Below are 23926 nucleotides of genomic sequence, written 5' to 3'. Positions count from 1 at the left end.
AATAGCCATTCCTACATTAAATTGAAGCTTAAGGTGTTGGCTAGAAATGTGTGTCTCTCTTTTTTTCCAACTTATTGTAATGAAGAAGTAATTTACCATCAAAGACACTCTGACACATTGTGACAACCAACCCCATCAAGGGGTCGGTTGTCACACACTATGGGGTTGTTTGTCACAATGTTATCTTAATGGGAAAAATCTTAAAAAGAAGGCAAGGAGGCAGAACCAAATTTGAATGTTTAATTGCATTGTCAAGTTGACAAATAGGCCTACATAACGTTCTGTAGCCTTGGCAGCTGGTCTAGTTTGGGATGCACTGGGTTGTTTTGATTTTGTTGCCCTTTTTTCTTTTGCTTGCTAGCTGCCTTTTCCTGCTCTATTCTTTCCTTCTCTGGGGTGTCAGTGAGGATACAGCTTGACAATTTCTTTCGTTATTGGGTTCCTTTTCTGGCTGCAGCCTTGAGATAACATGTGACAACCAACCCCCCAAAAAATTTGACGACCAACCCCAACTTGAATTTCTTGCTAGCATCAAGGCCAACAACCATCTGACAACTAATTAGCTTGCTAACCATAATCTAAACTATAGTTTACCCTTCACACTTTCTGAGGGTAACAAGTGTTTTGTTATAAACCCATTGTGTAAAAGCCTAGAAGAAAAATACTGAGAAGCAAAATATTTTGAATTTGACATGAAAAACACAAAACATCCTCTCACCTGAAATGCAGCTGTCTTCCTCCAAGGAAGTCTATGTATGTGACCTCTGATCCCAATTCTGGACCTTTTTTATATCAACATTTCAGAGCTAGCGTGCTCTGGTGGCGAGATATAACGAATGTGACATCCAACCCGTGTGACAAATTACCCCGTTCTCCCCTATTCCAAACATTGATCACTCCATTGAATGTAAGCATTTTAAATGAAGGCCAATGGGTGTTAGCTCTGCTACATGCATCACATGGACATGATGCATCAGTCCAGTTGTGTACACAGTGGGGGAGGGGCCTTGGTGTGGAGCAGCCAACCAGCGGGCGCATCAACAACGCAGCCCGGAAGCAGGAAGCTGAAACCCGAAAAAGAGCGCCTTGGTTAAAAAGTGGAGACGTTACCTGAAGGAAAGCCACCACGTATTACCTCAACAAACGGTATGTAAGCGGTTTAAGACATTAGACGCTAATATCGCTTATTTGCTTCCTTTAAGTAGCAGCGTCACATTTTACCTGGCACGTAAATTTGTTGTTAAAAAGTTTTAATTTCGCTTTCCTGTGTAGTGACAGGTCGATAGTAGCCTATGCTGTCCCTTCGAAAAGAAAAAAAAGCTACAGTAGGCTAACATGTATGTGTGTAGGCCTTGTTAATTGACTTTGACTAAAATAAGAAGTATGTAGACTATGTGACGTTAACCCTAAACTAACACTTTACAAGTCTCTGAACGTACCACCTCAATTTAAAGTAACATGCAGATGTAATATGACTAAGAAGGGAAAAACAAAATGAATTGACCAGTTGTTGTTTATACTTTTATGGCTATCCTTGCATTATTTATTGGGAGTTCAATCTCAGACTGAGACACATCAAGTTGCTTTAATAAATAATTGACTTATTCTTAAAATTCCAAATCTGAATTTGAATAACAATTTTGTTTGTGGGGTAGTAAGATTTATTTTAAGTTTTATCAGCCTCAATAACCACAGTTCATTGCAAAGTATATTGGTCCACTGACTATACTAGTATAGTGTAACCATATACCTCAGTTAACGATGGGATTAGAATTGAGCCTGGCATTGTAGGCATGCTTCATGAATGAGTATGAGCATGCCTGTCTCATCTAACCCAGGCCAGTTATTGCGTTTATTCAGGGATTTTTAGCTTGGGGCACTGGGTACAGGCTTCATAATGAACTACAAAGCCAGAGGTGTGTTGTTAGACGGTGCTGTCGTAGTTAAATCAACATCAAGTACCAGCCAGGCTCATGTCCGTTGGGAGAGGTGTTAGCCTGGTTAGCATTGATCAGGCCCTCTCAGTTAATAGCTGCTGACGCTGTGCTCAAATAGCCCTTTTCCACCAAGGCAGAATGGAGATGACAGTAATGAGCGGATGCAGGGCGGAGGGCTTGTCCTGCTTCTCCGTGGCTGTAGGTCAGCAGGGGAGAGATTCACACCACAGCTGGTTAAAAGGAGAGTTAATACACTTATCAGGGATAACAACACAAACACCAGCTCTGACTGTATTCCTCCTCCGCTGTGTTGTCTTCTTACTGGCGTCGTGTGGCTATTTTTACAGCAAATGTAACAGACCTAAGCATGTGCAGAGTGGAGCTATGATGTCATAGTTATCACAGGGAACGCCGGCATTGCTATTCACATGGTGACGCTGGAGTTGAGTTTTTACAAAAGATTTCATTCTGGAACCTGGTTTCAAAAGTTTACGTTTTTAACATTTAATAACAAATAACCTGAACAGATTTGAACACAAAGAACAATATACATGTGGGGGGAAAAAATGCAAATCTGCCTTCTCACAACGCAATACAGGATCATGGCTCTGTGTATCGCAATCTCGGTTTGGACATGCAAAATGGTAGCAGCTAATAGTGATAGTTATATGTCATCTCCTGTGTCTCTGCAGTGTCCTCCTGGTCACCATGAGTTTCTCCCCTGGGCCGTCTGCTCCCCTGGGACTCTCCAACATCCAGGAGCAGAGGGAGCGCTGGGAGAGGAAACGCACCCGCACAGCCAAAGAGCTGGTGCAGACCGAACAACGCTACGTCCAACAGCTAGAGCTGGTCACCACTGTATGTACCGCAAAGGCCAGGGACGTTATACTGTCTGAATGAAAGTCATTTATCAGTGGGAGACGACACCTCCACACCCACAGACCATCATCAGGGGAATTCCTAGCCTGCTGAGAGCAGCCTGATCTCCAGATCTTCACATTAGTTTCTCTCCCACAAATCAGTCTGGACTTTCTCCAATCTCCGTGGGGAGGAGTCCGGTCAAAAAAAAATTAAAAATTAAAAATTCCGGGGCCAATCATGGTCCACGTTCTTACCTAATGTTCGTCCATTGTATTGGAAGGCAGCTTCTGATTGGTTCTGTTAGTCAATCTTGCCTTGTGAGACCAGCCATATCTTACAATCTTATTTGTTGATACATGTGAATGTCAATGACTACAATAACCAATCAGGAAAGTATGGAGGGTCCGGTCTGACTGGAGGCTAGATTGATGACTACATGAACCAATCAGGGGCTGCCTTCAAGTAATGGACGGGGCCGGTCGCTTCCCCACGGAGATTGGAGAAAGTCCAAAATGATCTGTGGGACAGAAATGAATGTGAAGTTTGGGAGATCAGGCTGGTATCACCAGGCTTGTCTGAATGAAGAAATAGCTAATACATTTTCTTTAAACTGTTGACGCTGACGTTTGTCAATTTTATATCAAAGGGGACACCATTTCAGGACATGTCAAAATGTACTTATTTTTTTATTGCTTTAATTAACGCTGCAATAATTCCAAATTAAATGAGAGATCTCAGAGACAGATATAAACCACACCAAGGAGGAAAGTTACTTCATCATTTTGGATGAACCAACCTTTTAAATGTGCATTTGACTAATCCTTTCCATACTTAAACGATCAGTAAAGAATCTCCGTGTTAATCATTCTCCGGTAACTATTTGGACCTAAAGCCCATACTGTACTGTGCTGCTACATTGAAACATGTGAAGTGCACAGCCTAAAAGGTAGCATTCATGGAACTATTCCTCCCTGTTGAGAGAACAGACTTCTCCACCCACTGCTGCAGCCTCAATTCTACACAATTACTCACCCTCCACCCGTTCACTCCAATTAGGAGTCATTTTTAGGCCTAATGCACATTCAATTTGCTAATCCAATTTTCACTTCAAATGACTTGAGACCAGCCCAGCTGTCGCTTTATTGTGAGTGTTGTGCTACCACAACTTCTCTCTGTGCTTGTGCTTCATTAGAGCCATGCAGATATACAGTTATGTGCCGTATATATATAAGTAGATCTAAAGAACATAAAATATAGAATGTTAAAAGTCAGTCTGGTTTGTGGGGCCTCAGGTTCTCAAAGTCCCTGTTGTTAAAGGAATCGTTCAACATGTTCTACTTTTAGCTTGTTGCCTCACTCTCAGGTTGAATACAAGGTGACAGAAACCAGTCCTTTAACTATGCATTTTTGAAGAAGAAATGGGCAGAGGACACTCATTGCTCTTTAGCTTAGCTCAGACACTGGTAGTCAATGGGGGCATTAGCCAGAGTTTCTGCGCTTTGTCATTTTAGAATCAACTATACCAGTAGCAGTGAAAGCACCTCTTTATCAAACAATATTCCATACAATCCTGTTTTCCTTCCAGTATGTATTTGGTTCTAAAATGACAGTACAAAGATACAGAGCGCAACGTTACATCGCAGCAAGCAGACAGGACTGTTTAGAGATGTTGTTAAGTATATAATGTTACCTATTGATCACCAGTATTTGAGCTAAGCTAACTAGCAATGCATGCACAGTTAATGGTTTCTGTCGCCTTGTCTTGAACCAAAGTGTGAGGCAACAAGCTAGAAATAAAAGAATGTTGAACTATTCCTTTAATGGTTGTAAATGTTTTATGTAGTCTGTCAATGGTATTAGATATTTTGGGGTTGAAATAATTGAAATGTCAGCAGTGACGGAACCTCCTTATCAAACAATATTTCCATTCATAGGCATATTATCCAATCAGACACAGCCCCAGTTATGGCTTATTAATACAAATGCAGAGATATAACGTCTTTTTTTCCCTCTTTTATCTCCCAGTACTTTTTGGAGATCCTGAAGGCCAAGGGAACCCTTAAGCAGGACATTAGAGAGACCATCTTCAGTTCAATTAAAGCCATTCATTCAGTAAACCAGTAAGTATCCTCTGAATAATTGAAAGAATTGCCTATGCTATGAGATGGTGTAAAAGGGGTTGAGGATTAGGAGGTTTGTCTCTTGCTAAAGAATGCAGTCTAGATAAACTCTTAGTTTACCAAAGCAAGTCCTTATCTCCCCCTCCCCCCTCCCCCCTCCCCCATTAGCAGGGGTTAACGATATTGTGTTGCAGTGTAGAGGTGTGCTCTTCCCTTGTGGATACATTAAAGCCTATCAGGTAGAATTACTCCAGGTGATATTGCTAGTGAAGACCAATTTTTGTTACCGTGGAAAAATTCATGAATACTAGATGCCTGCCCGACCTGCTGCTGAAGATCTCAAGGGGGGCAGAGAGGGCCATTTGGAAGCCTGAGCTGAGTGAAGCTGATCTCATCACATCTCCCATGATATGAGCTTGATCTGCTTGCTGTCTAAAGTGCTGTACAACTCAAATCTCCAGGTGCACTTGAAAAGACTTCAAAAACTTTGGTTACGTGAATAAAAAAGGTTTGAACTGTTTTGAAGTTAGTAGAATCAATAAAGTAGATAAAATCGGACTGACTATTTGTCGATGTTATGTCAAAGATAACAATATTCGCTTTCCTTACTGGATTTTGGCTATCGTTAGCCTCATAGCATAATTGCCTAAATCATATTTACTCTACTCTATTTTTACTCTACATCTACTCTATTCTACATCTACTCTACATCTACTTTACCCTACTTTATAACCCTTAAAATATGGCTAAGGCAATTATGCTATTAGGCTAACGAAAAGAAAATGTAGAGTAGAGTAGATGTAGAGTAAAAGTAGAGTAGAGTAGAGTAAATATGATTTAGGCATTTATGCTATGAGGCTAATGCTATGTGTATTTAGAAATGGGCTTCTGAAGCATTTCACCAATCTGTGTGCCCAGCCCGGAGATGGACCTTGTCTAGACCGGGGCCAAGGTGCACTCCAAGCTGGCTACGATGACGTCACTGAATGATGAATCGGCGTCATCGTTAAATGACCCTTTTTAGCTACATATAAACAGCCTCCGCTTCTCAGCCTGATGAGACAGACATCTCAAACACATTCAATGCTATTTTAGAATGGAAAACCCTGCAGCAGAAATTGGCATTATGATTGAGTTAATGTTAAACTATGCTAAAACTATAAACCGTGGACGTATTTAATTTATTTATTTTTATTTATTTATTATTCTTCCGGACAATTACACACAATTTTCTCTTTGCATATTCATACATATTACTTTGTGTTATCGTCCGAAGGGTGGCAGGAGAAGCCAAAGGCTTATCATGTCCCGCCCCCACTGACGTATTTTAAGAGCTATAAATGGTAGAAATGGGTTATTGTTGTATACTTCATCAACTCAGGGAGGCGCATGGTTTTTGTATTGATCTTTTATTAACAGTTATGAAATGGTAGCCTGGTGCTACCAGACCATCGTACTTCATTTCATTTGTACAGAAGGTCTGGAAGTGCTGTAATTGGCAAACGTTCACTCACTTGGAGGCGGGTGTCTGTTGAAGTTTAAAACTATTGGATCTGCCCAGTGCCACTCTGGATTAGCCAACCAATCGCATCACGTTTGGTCAGACGTATGTCATGAGCCGGCTTCTGACGGTGCGTTTCAGTTGTACAGGGAACTCGGAAATTTCCAACTTCACTACATATTGTAGTCTATGGATCTACCGTCCCTGGCAACGGTAACTAGAAAGGTTGTAGGCTTCCATACTTTCCCGAGCAGATGCACTGGAACACAGACAGGTCGGAACTCGGAACTACCAAGTCGGAAATTTCTGATTTCCGAGTATAAAGGAACGCAGCATTCAACTGAAACTGGAGCGCGACTTCGTCGTCATCTGGACGAGCAGAATTCCATGAACACAACGCACCCCCAGACTGACTACTGAAGTGAAATGAAAATTGAGCGGAAGTAGGTAGGCGGGCGGGCGGAGCCAGGCTAATGAAATGGTACATTCAGTGGTCAAATATATATTCACACACATAAGTCATTAGTTGAATGCACACCCACAACCATGGAAATGCAGCCGAGCCAGCACATGTACATATATGGAAAAACGTCAATGCACTAGTCCAGCTGAATTGTGCTGCGGCTGATGCTGAGTACGGCTCCTTGTTTGTGATTCGTTTCTGTGGTTACCTCAAATTCAATCACTTTCTCTTAGGCCTCCTCCCACAAACACATCAGAAAACCAATGTATTTAGTTATCATTTTGTACCACTTTTTGCAGATAATTATGTGGACAGTCAGCTTCTAGATTTGAGAAAAACCCACCAGACAACACAAACATACAGCGTTCAGTATCAGACCGCACAGCTTGACAAACTAGTGCAGTGTGTGGTTGGGATACCTTTGATTGGGGAATGCCATTTCCACCACTAAATAATGAGTGGTGTGTGTGTGTGGCTTCCCCCTGGCTCTCATCCTCTGCAGACTGACAGGCTTTCTTGTTGAGAGTGCCACAATGAAGATTGAAGTATGAATTACACACTCTGATGTATTGGATAGATTGTTCTGCCGTTCCCATACATCTTCATTATGAGGCCCCTTATTGAATCAATGGTTGAAACATAATGACAAGCACTCCCCTTTAAAAAATGGTCCATGGAGAGACAGTGTGTTAGTGCTAGACTGATTTAACCACCGCCAAATGATTGATTGTAGGCCTCTCCCATATTCTTTGAACCTTTCTTTCATTCTGACATTTGGTATACATTGAAAATCTGTTTGACAGAGGCAAGAATAATTGACAATAACCAGTGCTGATAATTAGCTCTCATAGATGGATATGTGGGTGACTTTCTCATCCATCTGTCACACATAAGCATTCAGTGTGATATACTGTAAGTCCTTATGCATTAAAGACTTTAATCAATTGTATGGCTGAAAATGAAACCTACCAAAACACATTATTTTGGTACTGTACCAATGGGGCACAAAACACCAAGCATTAAATATCAAGTCAGATTCATAATAGTTTTCATATATATAAATTGTACGTTGGCCCGTAATATAATATATGACAAATGATTAAGTCAATAGAAGTCAATAAAAACAAACTGTTATTGGGTGTTTCACTCTTTTTGTTTGGTGTGGGGGATTAAAATGGAAGCCGAAGTTGTAAATGAGAATATGGATCATTGAGCAGGGGAGGCGGGGAGGGACAAAAATGTGTCCATCGACGCAAAATCAGGGTTGGTTCGGAGCTGGTGCCCAATCGAGAACCAGTTCTTTGGTTTTCCACCGCCAGAGAAACTGGTTCCAGGGGGCGCTTGTGGTGTAGTGGTTTAGAGTGTCCCCCATAGAGGCTCAGTCGTCAGCGCAGCAGACCCGGTTTGAATCTGTCCTGAAGCATTCTCTGCATGTCATTCCCCTCTCTGCCCAATTTCATCTCTGTCTCTCCGAGCAAAAAAAAGAAAAAGAAAAATTATCTTAAAAGAAAAAACTGGTTCACAAGTGTGGCACCAGTTTTGAGCTGGTCTGGAACTGCAAACCTCTTACGTCAGGGGCTGGGGGGGAGGTATTATCCTGACCAACCAGACCAACTCAAAATTCATGGCCGTAATCATGACGTAATCATAGCATAATTCCCGAACAAAGCGATTACATTGACCGACGAGAATACTCTGGATAGGTCTTGTTTGGTTAACAAAGCAAAGCCAGAGGCAAAACATGTAAAAATATGACGGAAACGCTGCTGTTGTTGCGCTTAAAGCTAGTGCTAGCGTTAGCATGGAGAGTGGCGACGTACCCCGTTTTTAATAGGTTCCCAAGTTGAACCAGCTGTCAAACTGGCTCTAGCTCTGGCCCAGAACTGGAACATGTTTTCTCTTGGTAGAAAAGGGGTATGATTTAATTAGAAGTGTGTCAGTGTTTGCAGAGTGTAGGTTTATTCATCTGATGTTTGTTTGTCTTTTATTGATTTAAAGCTGGGGTATATGATTTGGGAGAAAATAGCAGTTGGGATAGAGATTCGAATCCAAATACCTCAACCGCTCCACTTGTGTTCTCTCTGGTCCCTCCCTGACACGCTCTACCTGCTGTAGCTCCTCCCTCCCAACGACAGTTATGCGCGTTCATGTCTTTACAACTAGTGTCTTTCCCCGTCTTTCCTCATATCCTTGCTGTCTTAGTGATGTAAGCAGTTGTTAAGCGGGGAATAGGACATTTAGGGGCCGTTGATTGTAGACATTGTTGTTTGATGGCTGCCGTAGTGCCAAACTGTCAGACTGCTAGGGTTGTGAACGCTCACGCAACTGACGCAACAACGTCAGTGCCAAAGTGAATGGACAGTCCCAACAGCCAATAAGAACGGAGAATCGGAGCCTCGCTCTGATTGGTCAAAGTGTACACGAGCGGAAAGCAATTTTTGGGGGCGGCATACAGAGGCAGGGGAGAGCAAAGTGATGAGTAGATATTCTCAGACCACTTCACCTACATATATAGCTGAACGGTTAATATGCCATTTTTGCCAAATATCACAGTGAAAAAGTTACCCACCCCAGCTTTAACTCCAGAGTGCAATAGGAGTAATAGTAATGAAATCAGATTCCATGACTCCTACTGCTAGTTCTTACTTCACAAAGCTTAATGAAGAATACTCTTCATTAAGCTTTGTTGCGTTCTAATTAAAGGAGACGTGAATCTATTGATAAAGCCCTGCCATTCATTCTGCCGCTTACTGTTTAAAGAACAAGAGAGCAGGGAGCAACCCAATTATCCCTAGCTGCTAACATGACAAACGAGAATCAACATCTTGAAAGAGCAGTCATGGATCCAGTGAGGAGCATACAATCACTGATGGATTGCATACAGGGAGGAGAGAGAGAGAAAAGGAGTAGATCAGGCACGGAGACACACTGTTTCAACACCACATGAATCACATTGTAACAGTTCACCCAGAGCTACACAACACTGCTTTATTGCTTTATTTGTCTCATCAGTGATTTGTGTTTATGTTTATTTATTTCATAAGTTAAACATTCACGTCTGGCGGAAGCTCACACTGTGTCCTAACCGCCATCCTCAGCCTGGATTGTGTACTGGAGGATGTGTCCTCGCCCAGATGTCGCAGAATTAATGTGGATTAACGTGACCCACACCGAATGCTAATGTTATCCTGCCTGCCGCTGATGGCCAGACAATTTAATTGCTGTGGAGAAAAAAAAATTGTAATCCATAATTTCATATTTATCATAATAGCCTCTGGCGGTGAGAGAAAAAACGGAAACACAGTTTTTGCCGCCCTTTGCCCCTCGTTAGAACTCTCTCGGCAGCTTGTGCGTCTTCCTGATTATGAACAGAGGGCTACCTTGGTGCACAACTTCATTAAAATCTATTTAAATCAACTTCAACGCAAGGCAAAGTGCTCCTTCTTTCCAGCGTGTACGAACAGAAGTCTCTGGGAACATCATTAGAGTAGGGGTGTGTGTGTGTGTGTGTGTGTGTGTGTGTGTGTGTGTGGTACTTCCTCTAAGTTCGGATAACAAGCTCCTTCACAAGTGTCAACACCCCCCAACCCCCCAAACCAATTGCGTCCGTGTTACTGTAATGTGGCTGACAGACTGGCAACGACTTGCTTTGCCTTCTTTGCCTTGATCCAGTTTGTTTTGTTCCTGAGTTCAGCGGGGCGTGTTCTCACTACAAAGTGTGCCCTTGGTGCCCTGAAGGTAGACCCCACACTGCCTCCCAAGTCCCAGTAAATACGTCACCCTACAGGGATAAAGCCTTTCAAAATGACACAACTTAGCCCCTCCACTAGCTGAAACCTCCCATTAACAGGGTAAGGCAAATTCCTCTGAATTTTGCTCAACCCCTCCACACTTTCTCTAAACGTGTGTGTGCCTTTGCCGAAAGTGATGCTTCAGATGCGACTTCGCCCTTATTTGAGCTCCCTTTTTTTTCCACTGATGCAGAACAGCGGCGCGTTCCCAGGCAGTTAATGATGAGCATTAACTCAAAGTCCAATGCGGTTTTGACTGGAGGCTAAATGCTCACTGGGGGGAGGACACTTTGAAATGAACGTGTCAGGTTCTGACGCCCAGAAAAGTATGCCACACACATATTGTTAAAAGTTACTTCCGCTCTGTCATGTTTTGGGAGTTAAGGATGTTGTGTTGACTCGGTAATGATGCCTGTGTCTGCTTCACGGCATGCCTTAAAAAAGTGGGTGACCGTGACCCAATGAAGTAATGTGGCTAGGTCAGCGTGTTCTACACAATGTCTGGTGATTTAGGGAAAAGAAAAGAGATATTTTTCTTTTATTTTTTTGCCTGACCAATATTGTGGTTGCATTTTTTTTTTTTTTTTGTAAATTAAACTGCAGGACTGTGGTTGTGGTCTACATAGTTTTAAACAATATATATATTTGTACCAAGCAATAACCATGAATGTATTTTGTTTTTCTAAAGTAATAACCTGGCTTATGTCCTCCCAGAAAAGGCAGCTTTTTAAATACACTTGGCACCTCAGCTTCTGCAAACCAGTTTCCTTGGGGAAACTCTGAATTCATCCCACTTTTATAAGTTATTACAATACCTATCAACTTAAAGGTCACATATTGTGCTTATTCTCAAGTTATGTTGTAGGGTCCAAAAACTTTTAAATTTCTTACATTGCCATTGCTGAATCTCCTCTTTTTAGCTTCTGTCTGACACAATCTGTTTTAGAGCTCTTTAAGCCCCGCCTTAAAAAATAAGCCAATCTGCTCTGATTAGCCCTGTATCTAACTGTCGGTTATCTAGAGGTGTGCTTATCACAGGTAGGAGGTAGTTGGCTTCTCCCCTTATGACGTCTGAAGGGAAGATAAATCTGACTAGTTTTTGAACACAGATTTTCTGAAAGGTAAAATTGGAGAAAAAGAGAGATGGTTGTTTTTTTCTCAAGTTTTTTCGTTCTTAAGGAGTCTTGAGTCACACCGTGGAACCCATATTTGGTTGAAAAACCATTAAGACATTGCATTTTGCGTAATAATTGACCTATAACTTACTCATATACAAATATTATGACGTGGTATAGGCTGGTCTAGGAACAGAGTATTATGCTGTTTGAGTGTGTTAAGAGTGTTAAACTGCTTATTTGACTGTTACCTGTCTGAAATTGACATGAGGCAATTATCTAGATCATTTATCTTCTAGAGCATGCCTCAGAAGTGATGGTGCCTTTTGAACAGCAAAAAGACAAATCACATTCCTTCTCAGTTAGACATTAACATTTAACACAGTCATATGTTTTTTTTCCATGAAAAAGCCAAAGTAGTGGCGTGTAGAGAGCACACTACCCCACACAACAACAGAGTTTATTTTTTGTCATTTAGCCAACTCACAGAATTGGCGCTAAATAATTAACAAAAGCTGAGTTGCCAGTCGCCCTTACGTATATCCGACCTTCATCTCGTGCAGCTTGTTAAGACACAGCTAATTATGCGGGCTCTTGATATTTGAATATTGCACTCTTCCAAACTTGATTATTGGTTTTGAAATGATAAATCTTTCCACTTTAGCGGCAGTGGCTAAGTGGGTAGGGAGGTCGCCTCTGGAGTGCAGGGTCGGAGGTTCGATCCCCCGCCTACCCGCCACATGTCAAAGTGTCCCTGGGCAAGACACTGAACCCCACATTGCTCCCGTTGGTTCAGAGAGCGAATTGCATGGAAGCTACTGCCATCGGTGTATGAATGGGTGAATGTGTTAAGAAATGTAAAGTGCTTTGGGGCTGAGAAAATCAGCTAAAAAGCGCTATATAACTCAAGTCCATTTACCACTTTTAGCGTGGTGCTTTTGTGTTGATTTTATCAAACCTTTTTTTTTCTTTTTTTTTCCAGATCTCTGCTGGTCCATTTGGAGAACGGTTATATCGGCCGAGGCTTGGACCAGTTCTGTCCACATCTGCACAACTACAACACCTACGCGGACAACATCTACAATGCCAGCAAAGTGCTCAAGGTAGGAACACATGGTTATCATAACACGTCTGTGTAAAACTCTTCTGTTGCTTTTTATGAGCATTTCACAAGCATTTTATTGCATTAAATGTGATTAGATTCTTATAATCACTGTGGGAGAATTGGCCGACATATTCTTCAGTTATTGGACTGAATACACAAAAAGAAAAAATGCACAAGTGGTTATTGGATACTTTGTTGCTGACACAATCATATCCACCGCTGTCAGTGATGCCATGGCAACACATTCATGTACATCATAGCATGAAAAAACTAGTTTTGCAAATCCAAAGTGATTGGTTTTGTGGGTTTATTATGAGCACAGATATTTAATAATGTTCAAAATTGTGTGGTTTTGCCGTGACCGAGCTCGAACTATTTCCCTGCCTTCAAGTCTTTCTGCCAGCTAGGGTAAACCCCGTCCTGAATCCAGCTTCATACCATAACACACAAACAATTTATTTTTCATCTCAATCTCAGAGCAAAGCAAATGAGCATTTTCCCCAACATTTAAAAAATATTTAATTAAAAGTCATCAAAGCAGCAGTGTTACAGAATGCTTATTGATATTTGAACTGAGCTATAAAAAAAAGTCTACTAGGTCAGAAGCCAGGGCCCATCCACCCATCAAGTGTTTTGGAATTAGAATGACTGAGTATGCCTTATATAAATATTGTTTATGACACGTTATAATTATTGTTGTTTTGTGTTATATGTATTTGTATGATGTGTCATACTTGCTTTTCTTATTTATTTATTTATTTTTGTTCGAAATAAAGACGAAATGAATCATTTTAAAGCTTCATCCTTAAAAATGTAATCACTTTCCACAAATCCCACTCTGATAGGAACGGTGGACTTGCAGATACAGACTGTGTTATCTGTTGTTTTTTGGACTTGCCTTCTGTGCTTGTTGCCAGCTTTGTATCAAAGCTGCAAAAGATAATATAGTCTTAATTAAGACGAAAGATGTGTGTGCAGTGCCCTGACTAATGTCACTAATTATGGCCCAGGCTCGGCAAGTTTGCATCGATTCTCCTGCGGATCAACATCCCTTCTAATTGACTGAACAGGAAAGCATGTTTCAGTGACAGGCGTACTAGTTTACTCAGGTGACCAGCAATCTGTCCAAACAGGACAGACCTTCTATAGTGAAGTGAACACATAAATGAGAGTGTGTAAAATGCAAGGCAGTCTGAAAAATATTAGTGATGCCATTAAAGGTGTGTAATTAGGGCTTGGTGATTATTCAGTATTATAATGAATCTACTTTCAATGGAACTGTATTGCAATTAAATAATTTTATCATGCAATTACAAAAAATACTCATATACATTTTAGTTAATTGGACCAGAGGAGCTCAGTTAATGGCATTGAGCATCAGCTTGATTATTTCATTTGACAGAAATAGATTTCTGTTTTGTTTTTATTATTGTCATCCATCTCTCAATACCTTCCGACAATAACTCTGTCTGTGGCTCTCTCTGCATTTTGTTGAGTACTATATTTAGTGGTGAATTATTCCACATTTGGTGCTGTAGTGAACATTTCTGGCAGTATGATCTTTGCGTAGAAATTAGTAAAAATAAAGTGTGTGTGTGTACAACAGTGTGGCTCACTGATGTGTTTCAATAGTTTTTGGAAAACAATGGATCTCAATGGGAAAAGATACACACAATAACTGTGTGACACGTCACATTTGTTCAGTTAGAATGTATAGAATACTTCCAGACTCATCCCTTCATATAAACTTTTTCAGATTTAATAGAATGATTCATTCTCAGGACAAAAAGTAAAACATTCTCTTAATTCTGTTCCCACTGACGGTAGTTGCCATGAGATAGGTTAGAGTTCTCCTCAGGTCTATTAGAAAAACGGCAGCCATGTTTATTTTAATGATTGACAGGAATGACGAGATGAGGCTTTTTTTCTTACTCCAAATGTTGACACATACTCATGCTGACATGATGTGCAGAATGCATATTTAATGACGCCTGCACGCTCCCTCCCCCCTCCACCTTCTCGTACCTTAGCTGGCAATCCAGCGTAATGAGTGACAACAACCTGATGTTTGGGTTTGTCAGGCAGAGAATGCATCCAGGAAGTGACATGCGATTCAGGGGGGTTGACACCGGTTGTGACATGTCCATCTTTGGGGCTACAAGCTGAATGCAGATGCTTTTTGCAGAGGAAAAAAACAAGTTATGTTCCTGTTGTTGTTTATTTTCTAGACTGTCATAGAAAATGGTTTTACTTCTGACTGAGTACAGAGTATACAGGACATTATTTCAGTATCTACGCGGGCGAAGGCACAAGGAGCATTCAGAGTTTGAATGGATATCGCCCTGTTTGGAAGTGACAGAGAGGGTGATTTTAACATGACATTAGCTTATCACAGATTTTGTTCTTATTTTAATCCTGAAATACTTGAACAGTCCAGGAAAAACCTTACCGTACCTCAGAAAATGCCACTTTGCAAAGAATCAAGTTGTGTCTTGTAAATTCTGCCTGTATGTGCTCTAGGGAGTTATTTCACAATTTCTTTGTGTGTTCTTAGATCCAGGTGAAGAAAAGCAAGGCCTTCAGACGTTTTAAGGCACTTCAAGAAGCCCGACCAGAGTTCAACAACCTTAAACTGGAGGCCTTACTTCAACTACCCATTCTGCGGATTGATCAGTAAGATTTCTTCACTCTGTTTGAATGTGCTTAATCTTTTCCTTTGGCTACATAAACCTTTCGTTGCACCAAAGTTTGGGTTGGTTTGAGTTAGGTGCCAAATGGGATACTAACTCGATAAACAGTGGCAGGACTGAAAGTTCAGTGCTTTATACATTTTGCTATAAACATTGCAGTTGATTCAGTTAATGATTCAACAACTGCTCGTAATTTCTGCTTTGCTACTCGGCTCCTCGGTCGGCTTTCAGCCCCTTTGTGTGACGACCCCGCCCACATTCAGGTGGTACTATTTGCAGTGGAAAACGACCCGTGCTGCTACCAAAACCAAGTTGAGCTGAGTCGAGTTGAGTCATGGCCAAATCTCAATTGATTTGAATGGTGGTGCCGGGTTTTTCACTCACTTTAGAGAAACACCAAATACACACTCAGTATGTGGATGTTATGCCGCTCCATTGATAGCACTGCTGTAGATGGGTCACAGATTTCACGCTTGAGTTCTGTTTTTGTTGTTTTCCTTTCACCAGTCACCTGCTGCACTGCACAACGTCTCTGTGACGAATGTAATTATCAATATTTCATGTTTTGCCTAAGCACTCAGACTGTCCAGAAACTGTCAAGATCTCTAGGCAGACGTTTCTTTGTTTGGTTGTTGTGTAATTTCATGCGGTCTTGATCTTGCTCGTTAATTAGTGGAACAAGAGAAATGGGCTGAAACGTGCTTTCCAATGAAACAGATATCATGACAGAGGTTTATCAAGCTGCGTGCGTGTATCTTAATTAGGCCCTTCTCATATTCACATTCCTCCAGATGTACAGTGGAGCGCTTGAGATGTTCCGTCCATCTATCATCACAGAGAGAAGTTGTCTTTGAGATGAGCTGATCCCTCACCTTAACATCTGAGACATTTTACTGTAATCTCATTTATCTTCCCTTTTCTCCTCTACAACAATGGATCTCCTTCAGTTTATTTTTCCATTGTTCCCATGCTTGCTGGGATAATGTGGAACTGGAGCTTTTCCCAGCCTTGGAGAATTATAGGGATGCACCAATCCAACCTCTCCCAGTATGATACAACACAAAGGGTATCGCCAATATAGCAAGTGCCGATCTAATACCATTTTATTTTAATTTTTTTAATATATAAAAGCAGGGTCTTTGGCAGCTGACATAGCAAAGGCAAACAGAAAGGATTGAAAAAGGATTGAAAATGGATTGGGCTCTATGGCTGGTACAATCAAAAAATGCCTGGACCTGACACACTCCGATGTCCAATGTCTGTTGCCTTTGGTCATCACCGATCACCACATGCTGGTTAGTATTTGGGATATGTCAATCCTAGAAGCAAATGTACTATACATACTGGGAAACGGCACTACTCTGTACTCTGGCATGTAAAAGTGCATCTATTCTGTTGATATACACATTATTTAGCAAATATGGCCACTTTTTTGTCATTTTGCTTGGCCTGTAATTATGTATCACTAAATGGGAAAAATGTTCACATCAATCTTCTACTAGTTGCTATTTCGAGTTGAAGAGATCAGACATTTCTAAGTGCTGCAATTTCTCCAAGTTGGCAAAAAAAGAAAGCTGCCTGCACACCTTTGGCAAAATGACCCCAACTGACGGTTAAAGCAGCTACGAGTAACATTCAAATATCTTTTAAACAGCCTCATGTTTCCTCTGATAATCATAAATTACCTTTAACAGCAAACGAGACAATCAGTGCAAAGAAAGACGTTTTTATATAGTTTTTATTACTGCTTTTGGTCTGGTCGCACACCCAGTCCGATTTTTGGTTCGCTCGTGCAGGCTCTATGGTCACATATCCGTATTGGTCGCAGATTTCAGTGTGGCGCAGCAACGCGATTTGAGAAGCCTATCCCTCCAGGTGAGGGAAGGGGAGCGGGAGCCTTGTTTGAGACAGTTATTTGTCGTCATAATGACTGATAACGGGGCTGAACCATCAAAGAAAAAAAAGGGAATTCAATGAAGAAAAGCTAAAAGGGAGAGTGATATAGGCTACGGGTGGGGCGAGGGCGTTGCCAAGCAACGTTTATACAATTTCACGGGAGCGAATTAGACTGCAGTGTTTACTCCTAAATGAATGAGCGGTTGGTACTAACACAAAGTTTGATTTGCTTCACCATCATCAGATTACCATTATTCATCGGAAATAGTCATTATTTACAACAACATAAACACGTTACCTCATCGTGATCCATACTAACTGCCGTCTCTCGTTCATTCGCTATCTGTGAGGACACGTAATCTTTCAGCTCCGTGAGAGTAGATAGGTGACACTGCTGTATCAACTCATTGCAATCAGGTGTGTGTGTGTGTCACTGACTGGCATTAGTTGCATGTCACTAACCACTCTCACGGAGCCGAAAAGAGTCTGTGCCCTCACACTTTTAACACATGGACATGCACTATATTACGCCCCTTCTCAGTTGACACTTGCACGGCTGGCACGAGCTAGAAAACAGCTTTGCAACAGCGGGCGTCGTAAAAATACTACCGCTTTTGTCCAAAGGAGCCGCCAAGCGACAAAGTTACTCAGTGATTCTGGGGAATGTTTGTTATCACTTTTTGACAAAATCAGTGAATAACCTCTCAAAATCTTCTACCTCAGTATTGTGTGCATGCCGGGAAAAAAAACAGTGTTAATACACTGCCTAGGCTCTGTAAACTAAACGGGAATGTTGCTAGCTAATTATTCATTAATTTTAACCTCCAACAGAATAAAAATTAACCTGCTAGAAAAAAATTCACCCCCCTCAGTGTTGTCATGGAGATATGAACTAAACATACGGACTAGAATTTTTTTTTTGTACCAGGCCTTAAGTAGGTTTAATAATGCTGTGAAAACGGCATATTGAGTCAATGAGAGATTTCTCTGTTTTGAAACCTGGCCCTAGTGGCCACTTGGTTCACTGCAATTTCTGTCACTTCCGCATTGGATGCTGGCAGAACTCGCTGTGGTTGGGGCTTGGTTTACACATACCATTTTACAACAAGCGCTCTCCAGAATCACTGACTCTACCTTCAAGGTTTAAGGCAACGTATACTGTTAACAATAGCACTGAAGGAAGAAGCCAGCCAAGAAACTATTCTGTATAATTTTAGATTAAAAAGAAAAATATAATAAAAAATTTAAGAGTATAGATTGATTTCCTCATTTGGGATGAAATTCATAAAGTGACCATTCCACATTAAAACAGTTTAGTAAAATATAAAATGAATACAAATTAGCGTTAAGTGTAGGAATGGGTCTAGAAATGGGAAATCCATATTGGAATAAGAAAAAGAATAATCCCATGTTGTATAATAAGAGGCTTACCTGATCATTGCACTGTTTGAACGCATCATACCCACAGACTAGTATGTATTAGTCTATAGGGCAACATAAATGTCCTTGAAATATGTTCTTCATAAAAGTGGGTGGCCTGTTTACTGTGTATCCGACCAATATGGGAAATGAGAATCCTCTCCCTCTTTCATATGAGTAGATTGACTACTGTTGTATTTGACTGACACATTATCAGTCGGCTCCATTCTCTCCAGCTCAGCCCTCTCTCACGCCGCAATTTTTTTTTTCTCTGCAGTTCCCATCATCATCATTGATTCGTCTGTCGTTCTCAGTGAAACGCGGCAGACTCCAGGGATGTGTCTAATTGTGTGATGATTTTAAGTGGCATGGCTAGTAGATAATCATCTATGGCTGGCGCCTTACCTTGCACATGGCTCCGTGGCTGGAAATAGCAGGAAATTGTTGTCACTTATCACCATTCAAGGATGATGGATGGCGAGTATGAGGCTTGGAGTGTGGATACTTATGTTGCTGCTGGGGGAGGAATAAAATCATTGCCTTTTTATTAAGTGGCATTCACTAGAGCTGGCTGGAGCAGTCATCAGCGTCCTCCCCACTGAGATCACCATTATGACAGTGATGGAGTCTGGAGTTGATTGTGGCAGTGAATAGCAGCCCCACTCTGCCTGTATTAACCGTGTTTGTGTCGATAATAGACATGCAATTGAAGGCCTTTCGGATATATCTTCTCTAGTATAACAAGAGAATGGCCAAGTGGATTGGCTCCTCATACCGCCATGCTCTATGTAAAAAGGCTGTACAACTCTCAGAGGTTGGCAGGGGTCATTGTCATATATTTGCTAGGCATTCACAAAGTGTGTGGCTGTGTGCTGTACTGGCCATTCTCGATTTTATCTTTCATTTGTCAAGGTGGGATTCCAAATTGACTGCTTTATGCGCTCATGTAGTTCCATCATCTCCAACAGCTGAACACAGTGAGGTTCTCCAACACAAGGTCAGAAATTGATTAATTTTCTTTTGTTAGAATGTTGTAAAGCTGTGGTCCACGGGTACCCAGTTGTATTTCAGTTAATAATTTGTCTTGTCATTGTCTGTCAGTTGACCCGGTAGGTCATTGCCAAGTAAGCCGGGGTTCCTGCCTCTGTGATGGTGTGAGAAAGTGTTTTGTTGCTAATCGTACATTGAGACCACACTTCACAGTTGAGAAGAGGGTTTTCATTGAAACATTTGAATATGAGCTGTTCATAATCAAGTGACCCAAACACACTTTAAACAGTTATTATTCCAGGGGCTGAACTTCAGTCAGTTTTGTCAATTTCACCAGGGTGGGCTGATGCTTGACATATTTTGGGTTGGGGGATTGAGTTTTTTCCCCAAATCAAACGTGTCTGCTTTTTCTTTCCGATGTAGAAAAAGACAGTCCAACTACAAAAATCAGCCCAACATTAATGGTGCAAAGAAACATTTAATAATAATATCTTGGTTTTATATAGCTCCTTTCAAGAAACCCAAGGACGCTTAAGGGAATGTATTCGTAACTAAAATTAACTGAATTGTACCGCTTGGTCTTTGGAAATTCTCCTCTGTGTTGCCATTAATAAGGGTGAATGTAAACAGTGTGGTGTGTAGACGTTTAGGGCCCTATGAAATCTGTTTTATTTTTTCCCAGATTCCGTTAAATTTTTTCACAAATTCAGTTTTTTTCCGTTTTAATCTCATGACTTCCGTTTTTTGACAATTAATACTCATTTAATCATCAGAACGAGTGTCTAATTAATGTGAACAAATAATATTCAAACTATTTAATCAGATATAAGAGTCTAGACTACATATAAAATAAATAACAACATTGCACTGTTTTTAGTGCTTCAAATGAAAACAACTAGGCTACATGACTGTAAAACGAAAAAACAGATTTGTTGGGTATAACGGAAAATAAAGCCATTCATTTTGTCCTTCAAGTAAAACATTAAAACATTTTTTTTGCATAAATAATAAAGTCCTTCTAAACTTTTCAAGAAACAGGACTAGAGTGAATATTGGACAGGCTTTATAGGTCTATGGCTTTTACATGTGGGACAGTGCTTCACTCAACAGCGGGCTGCAACCAGGCTGCAACACCAACCTACAGTCTGTTGTGCGACGGAGAGCTAGTTAACATTAGCATCAGCGTTAGCCGACATCACGGCAACAGCTGAATAATGTAACACATAAACACAAGTTACACTACATGAAAACAACGGGCTGTAGACGCTAGAGTTATAATTGCTTATAAGGAAACATTGTTGAGACTGGAATTTATACCGCAGCAGCCGTTCCATAATACTACAACACTCCCTTTAGCAATGGCTGAATATAAGACTTCCCTGTGCTGTGTATCTGCGGGAGCGAGTTGCATTAATACTCTTCAAAACAGTAAACGTTTAACATGATTACGTGCTTTTAGATGCTTTAATCATGTTGAATGTATAAACAGTAGCCTGGCATTCCCAGACCTGCCACTAGGCGCTGGCAAATTAAATTTGCTGCGCGTGTTGGTCTGGACACGCTCCGTTTAAGCTTTATCAAGAAAACCAGAAATCTGGCTATGGTTTCAATTGGTTCTATCTAATATGGGCGCGCCAGAGCCCTTTATATGGTACTCTGGGGAGGACGTAACCGGATGACGACAGTGACGTGCATGCGACGTTCAAAGCCGTGATAGTAAACATCAAAGATGGCTGCGGATATGTTGTGTGAGTTTGAGACTGCTTTGGCCTCCACCCTTAACAATTTGGAAGACAGCACTCAAATCTTTCATTAGCAAGTAAGTGGAATGTTCTGTTTTGCCGACCAACAACGGCAAACGTTTAATTTAACAGTTTAACAGCTGTTCGCTAAACGAAAGGGGCTTACGTCACCTTGTGCATCGCTCTGATTGGTTGTAGTGCTATCCAACTGCGTGCAGTGGCATTTGAAATGCACGAGTAGGAGCCGCCCCTTGAGTTGGAAATTACTATTGATCGTGGCCAGACCCTCTATCGTTCAAGATATCAGGGTCTGGATTTCCAGGCTATATAAACAGACCATATTATTAACAATAAATTAAGTTATGTACATGCCAGAGTTACGTTTATGGATAAATTAGTGAGTAAACATTGAATAGACAGATTTGTTAAAGGGGTTTGGCGCCGTGTGTTACATTACCGGTAGGGAGAACGGGGTAAGTAGGCACACTTTTTACTCTAATGAGAATTGCTTATCACCTAAACATCTTTCAATAGTCATTCCTACATTAAATTGAAGCTTAAGGTGTTGGCTTGAAATATGTACCCCTCACTTTTTCTATCTTATTGTAATAAAGAAGAAATTAATCATCAAAGACACCCTTACACATTGTGACAACCAACCCCATCAAGGGGTCGGTTGTCAAACACTATGGGGTTGTTTGTCACAATGTTATCTTAATGGGAATAATCTTAAAAAGAAGGCAAGAAGGTAGAACTAAATTTGAAAGTTTAATTGCATTGTCAAGTTGACAAATAGGCCTACATAACTTACTGTAGCCTTGGCAGCTGGTCTAGTTTGGGATGCACTGGGTTGTTTTGATTTTGTTGCCCTTTTTTCTTTTGCATGCTAGCTGCCTTTTCCTGCTCTATTTTTTCCTTCTCTGGGGTGTCAGTGAGGATACATCTTGACAATTTCTTTCGTTATTGGGTTCCTTTTCTGGCTGCAGCCTTGAGATAACATGTGACAACCAACCCCCCAAAAAATGTGACGACCAACCCCAACTTGAATTTCTTGCTAGCATCAAGGCCAACAACCATCTGACAACTAATTAGCTTGCTAACCACAATCTAAAATATAGTTTACCCTTCACACTTTGTATGGGTAACAAGTGTTTTGTTATAAACCCATTGTGTAAAAGCCTAGAAGAAAAATACTGAGGAGCTAAATATTTTCAATTTGACATGAAAAACACAAACAGGCGTCTCACCTCCATTTCAGCTGTCTAACTCCAAGGAAGACTATGTAGGTGACCTCTGATTCCAATTCTGGATATTTACATACCAAAATTTCATAGACAGCGCCTTCTGGTTTCGAGATATAACGATTGTGACAACCAACCCGTGTGACAAATTACCCCGTTCTCCCCTACTGCAGCCAGGCTCTACTTTTCACGGCAGTATTTTGGTCTTTAGATGTCTGTTAACAGAATTTAATTTGCTTTATTGTATAATATTTTAATGCACAATACATGCTTTCTGGCTGTTGAACTTTGTCCCAGTTTTGCTACAAGTTGTTGTTTAGCCTTGAAGAAGAAACTGCCTAATAAGATTTTGGCACATACAGAGGTATGACGCATTCATGTGCACAGTAAGAAAAGACTCCCTAAATTTCCCATATCCTGTTATCTGCCTAATTAAAAACATTTCTGCTTTCGCCAGCAAAACGGGCTGGACACACAAACCTAGTATGTGTTTGCGCACACACCACCTTCTCTTGCATATAATCTCTGTACACTGTTCATTCGATGTATTCAATCATGTAAGCCCATTTGTGATACATGTTGTTTGACCCTTGCATGCTGTTTGCAAGTAAATTCACCTGCTTCCAAGAAGGCCTGACTCAGTTTCAATTATTCAAACACTTGGGTAGTTTGATGAAATAATTCTAGTAACAATGTCGCCAAACCAAAATTCCTCCCTAGTTCTGCTTTAATTTCAACCGTGTTGTATCCCTTTGCCTTGGAAACTGAATTTCACCAAAATAATGGCAAATTTCGTGACATTCCGTGTTAACAGTAGATTCCGTTTTTAATGCCCGATTCCGTCCGCGTTTTCGTTATCACGGAAATCATAGGGCCCTACGTATTTCACGCAAATCAAAGTTTTTATACAATCGGCATAATTATGATTCCGTCAACGCTTCATTGCCTTGATTGGTATCTCACTGCCAGCAGTGTGTAGAGGTGTGTCATGTGTCAGGTAGATTAAGACCTGCCCAGGTAGATAAAACTGTTATTCCACTTTTTTTTAAAATTAA

The 23926-nt window shown here is 40.9% G+C and overlaps 1 protein-coding gene across 1 annotated transcript in view; it reads left to right on the top strand.

Moving 5' to 3' along the window:
- Positions 1-1085: 1085 nt before the first annotated feature.
- The window catches only part of arhgef39 (Rho guanine nucleotide exchange factor (GEF) 39), a 64431-nt gene continuing 41590 nt past the window's right edge, over positions 1086-23926 (top strand). Inside the window, exons 1-5 of the mRNA XM_080050937.1 lie at positions 1086-1146; positions 2630-2795; positions 4824-4918; positions 12771-12891; positions 15448-15566. Of these exons, the coding sequence (XP_079907063.1) occupies positions 2646-2795; positions 4824-4918; positions 12771-12891; positions 15448-15566 (485 nt within the window). The 5' untranslated portion in view covers positions 1086-1146; positions 2630-2645. The remainder of the gene's footprint in view (positions 1147-2629; positions 2796-4823; positions 4919-12770; positions 12892-15447; positions 15567-23926) is intronic.

The sequence above is a fragment of the Ammodytes marinus genome (genome assembly GCF_949987685.1).
Source record: "Ammodytes marinus genome assembly, chromosome: 22".
NCBI classification, from domain to species: Eukaryota; Metazoa; Chordata; class Actinopteri; order Uranoscopiformes; family Ammodytidae; genus Ammodytes; species Ammodytes marinus.
This window is presented reverse-complemented; position numbering and strand designations above follow the sequence as displayed.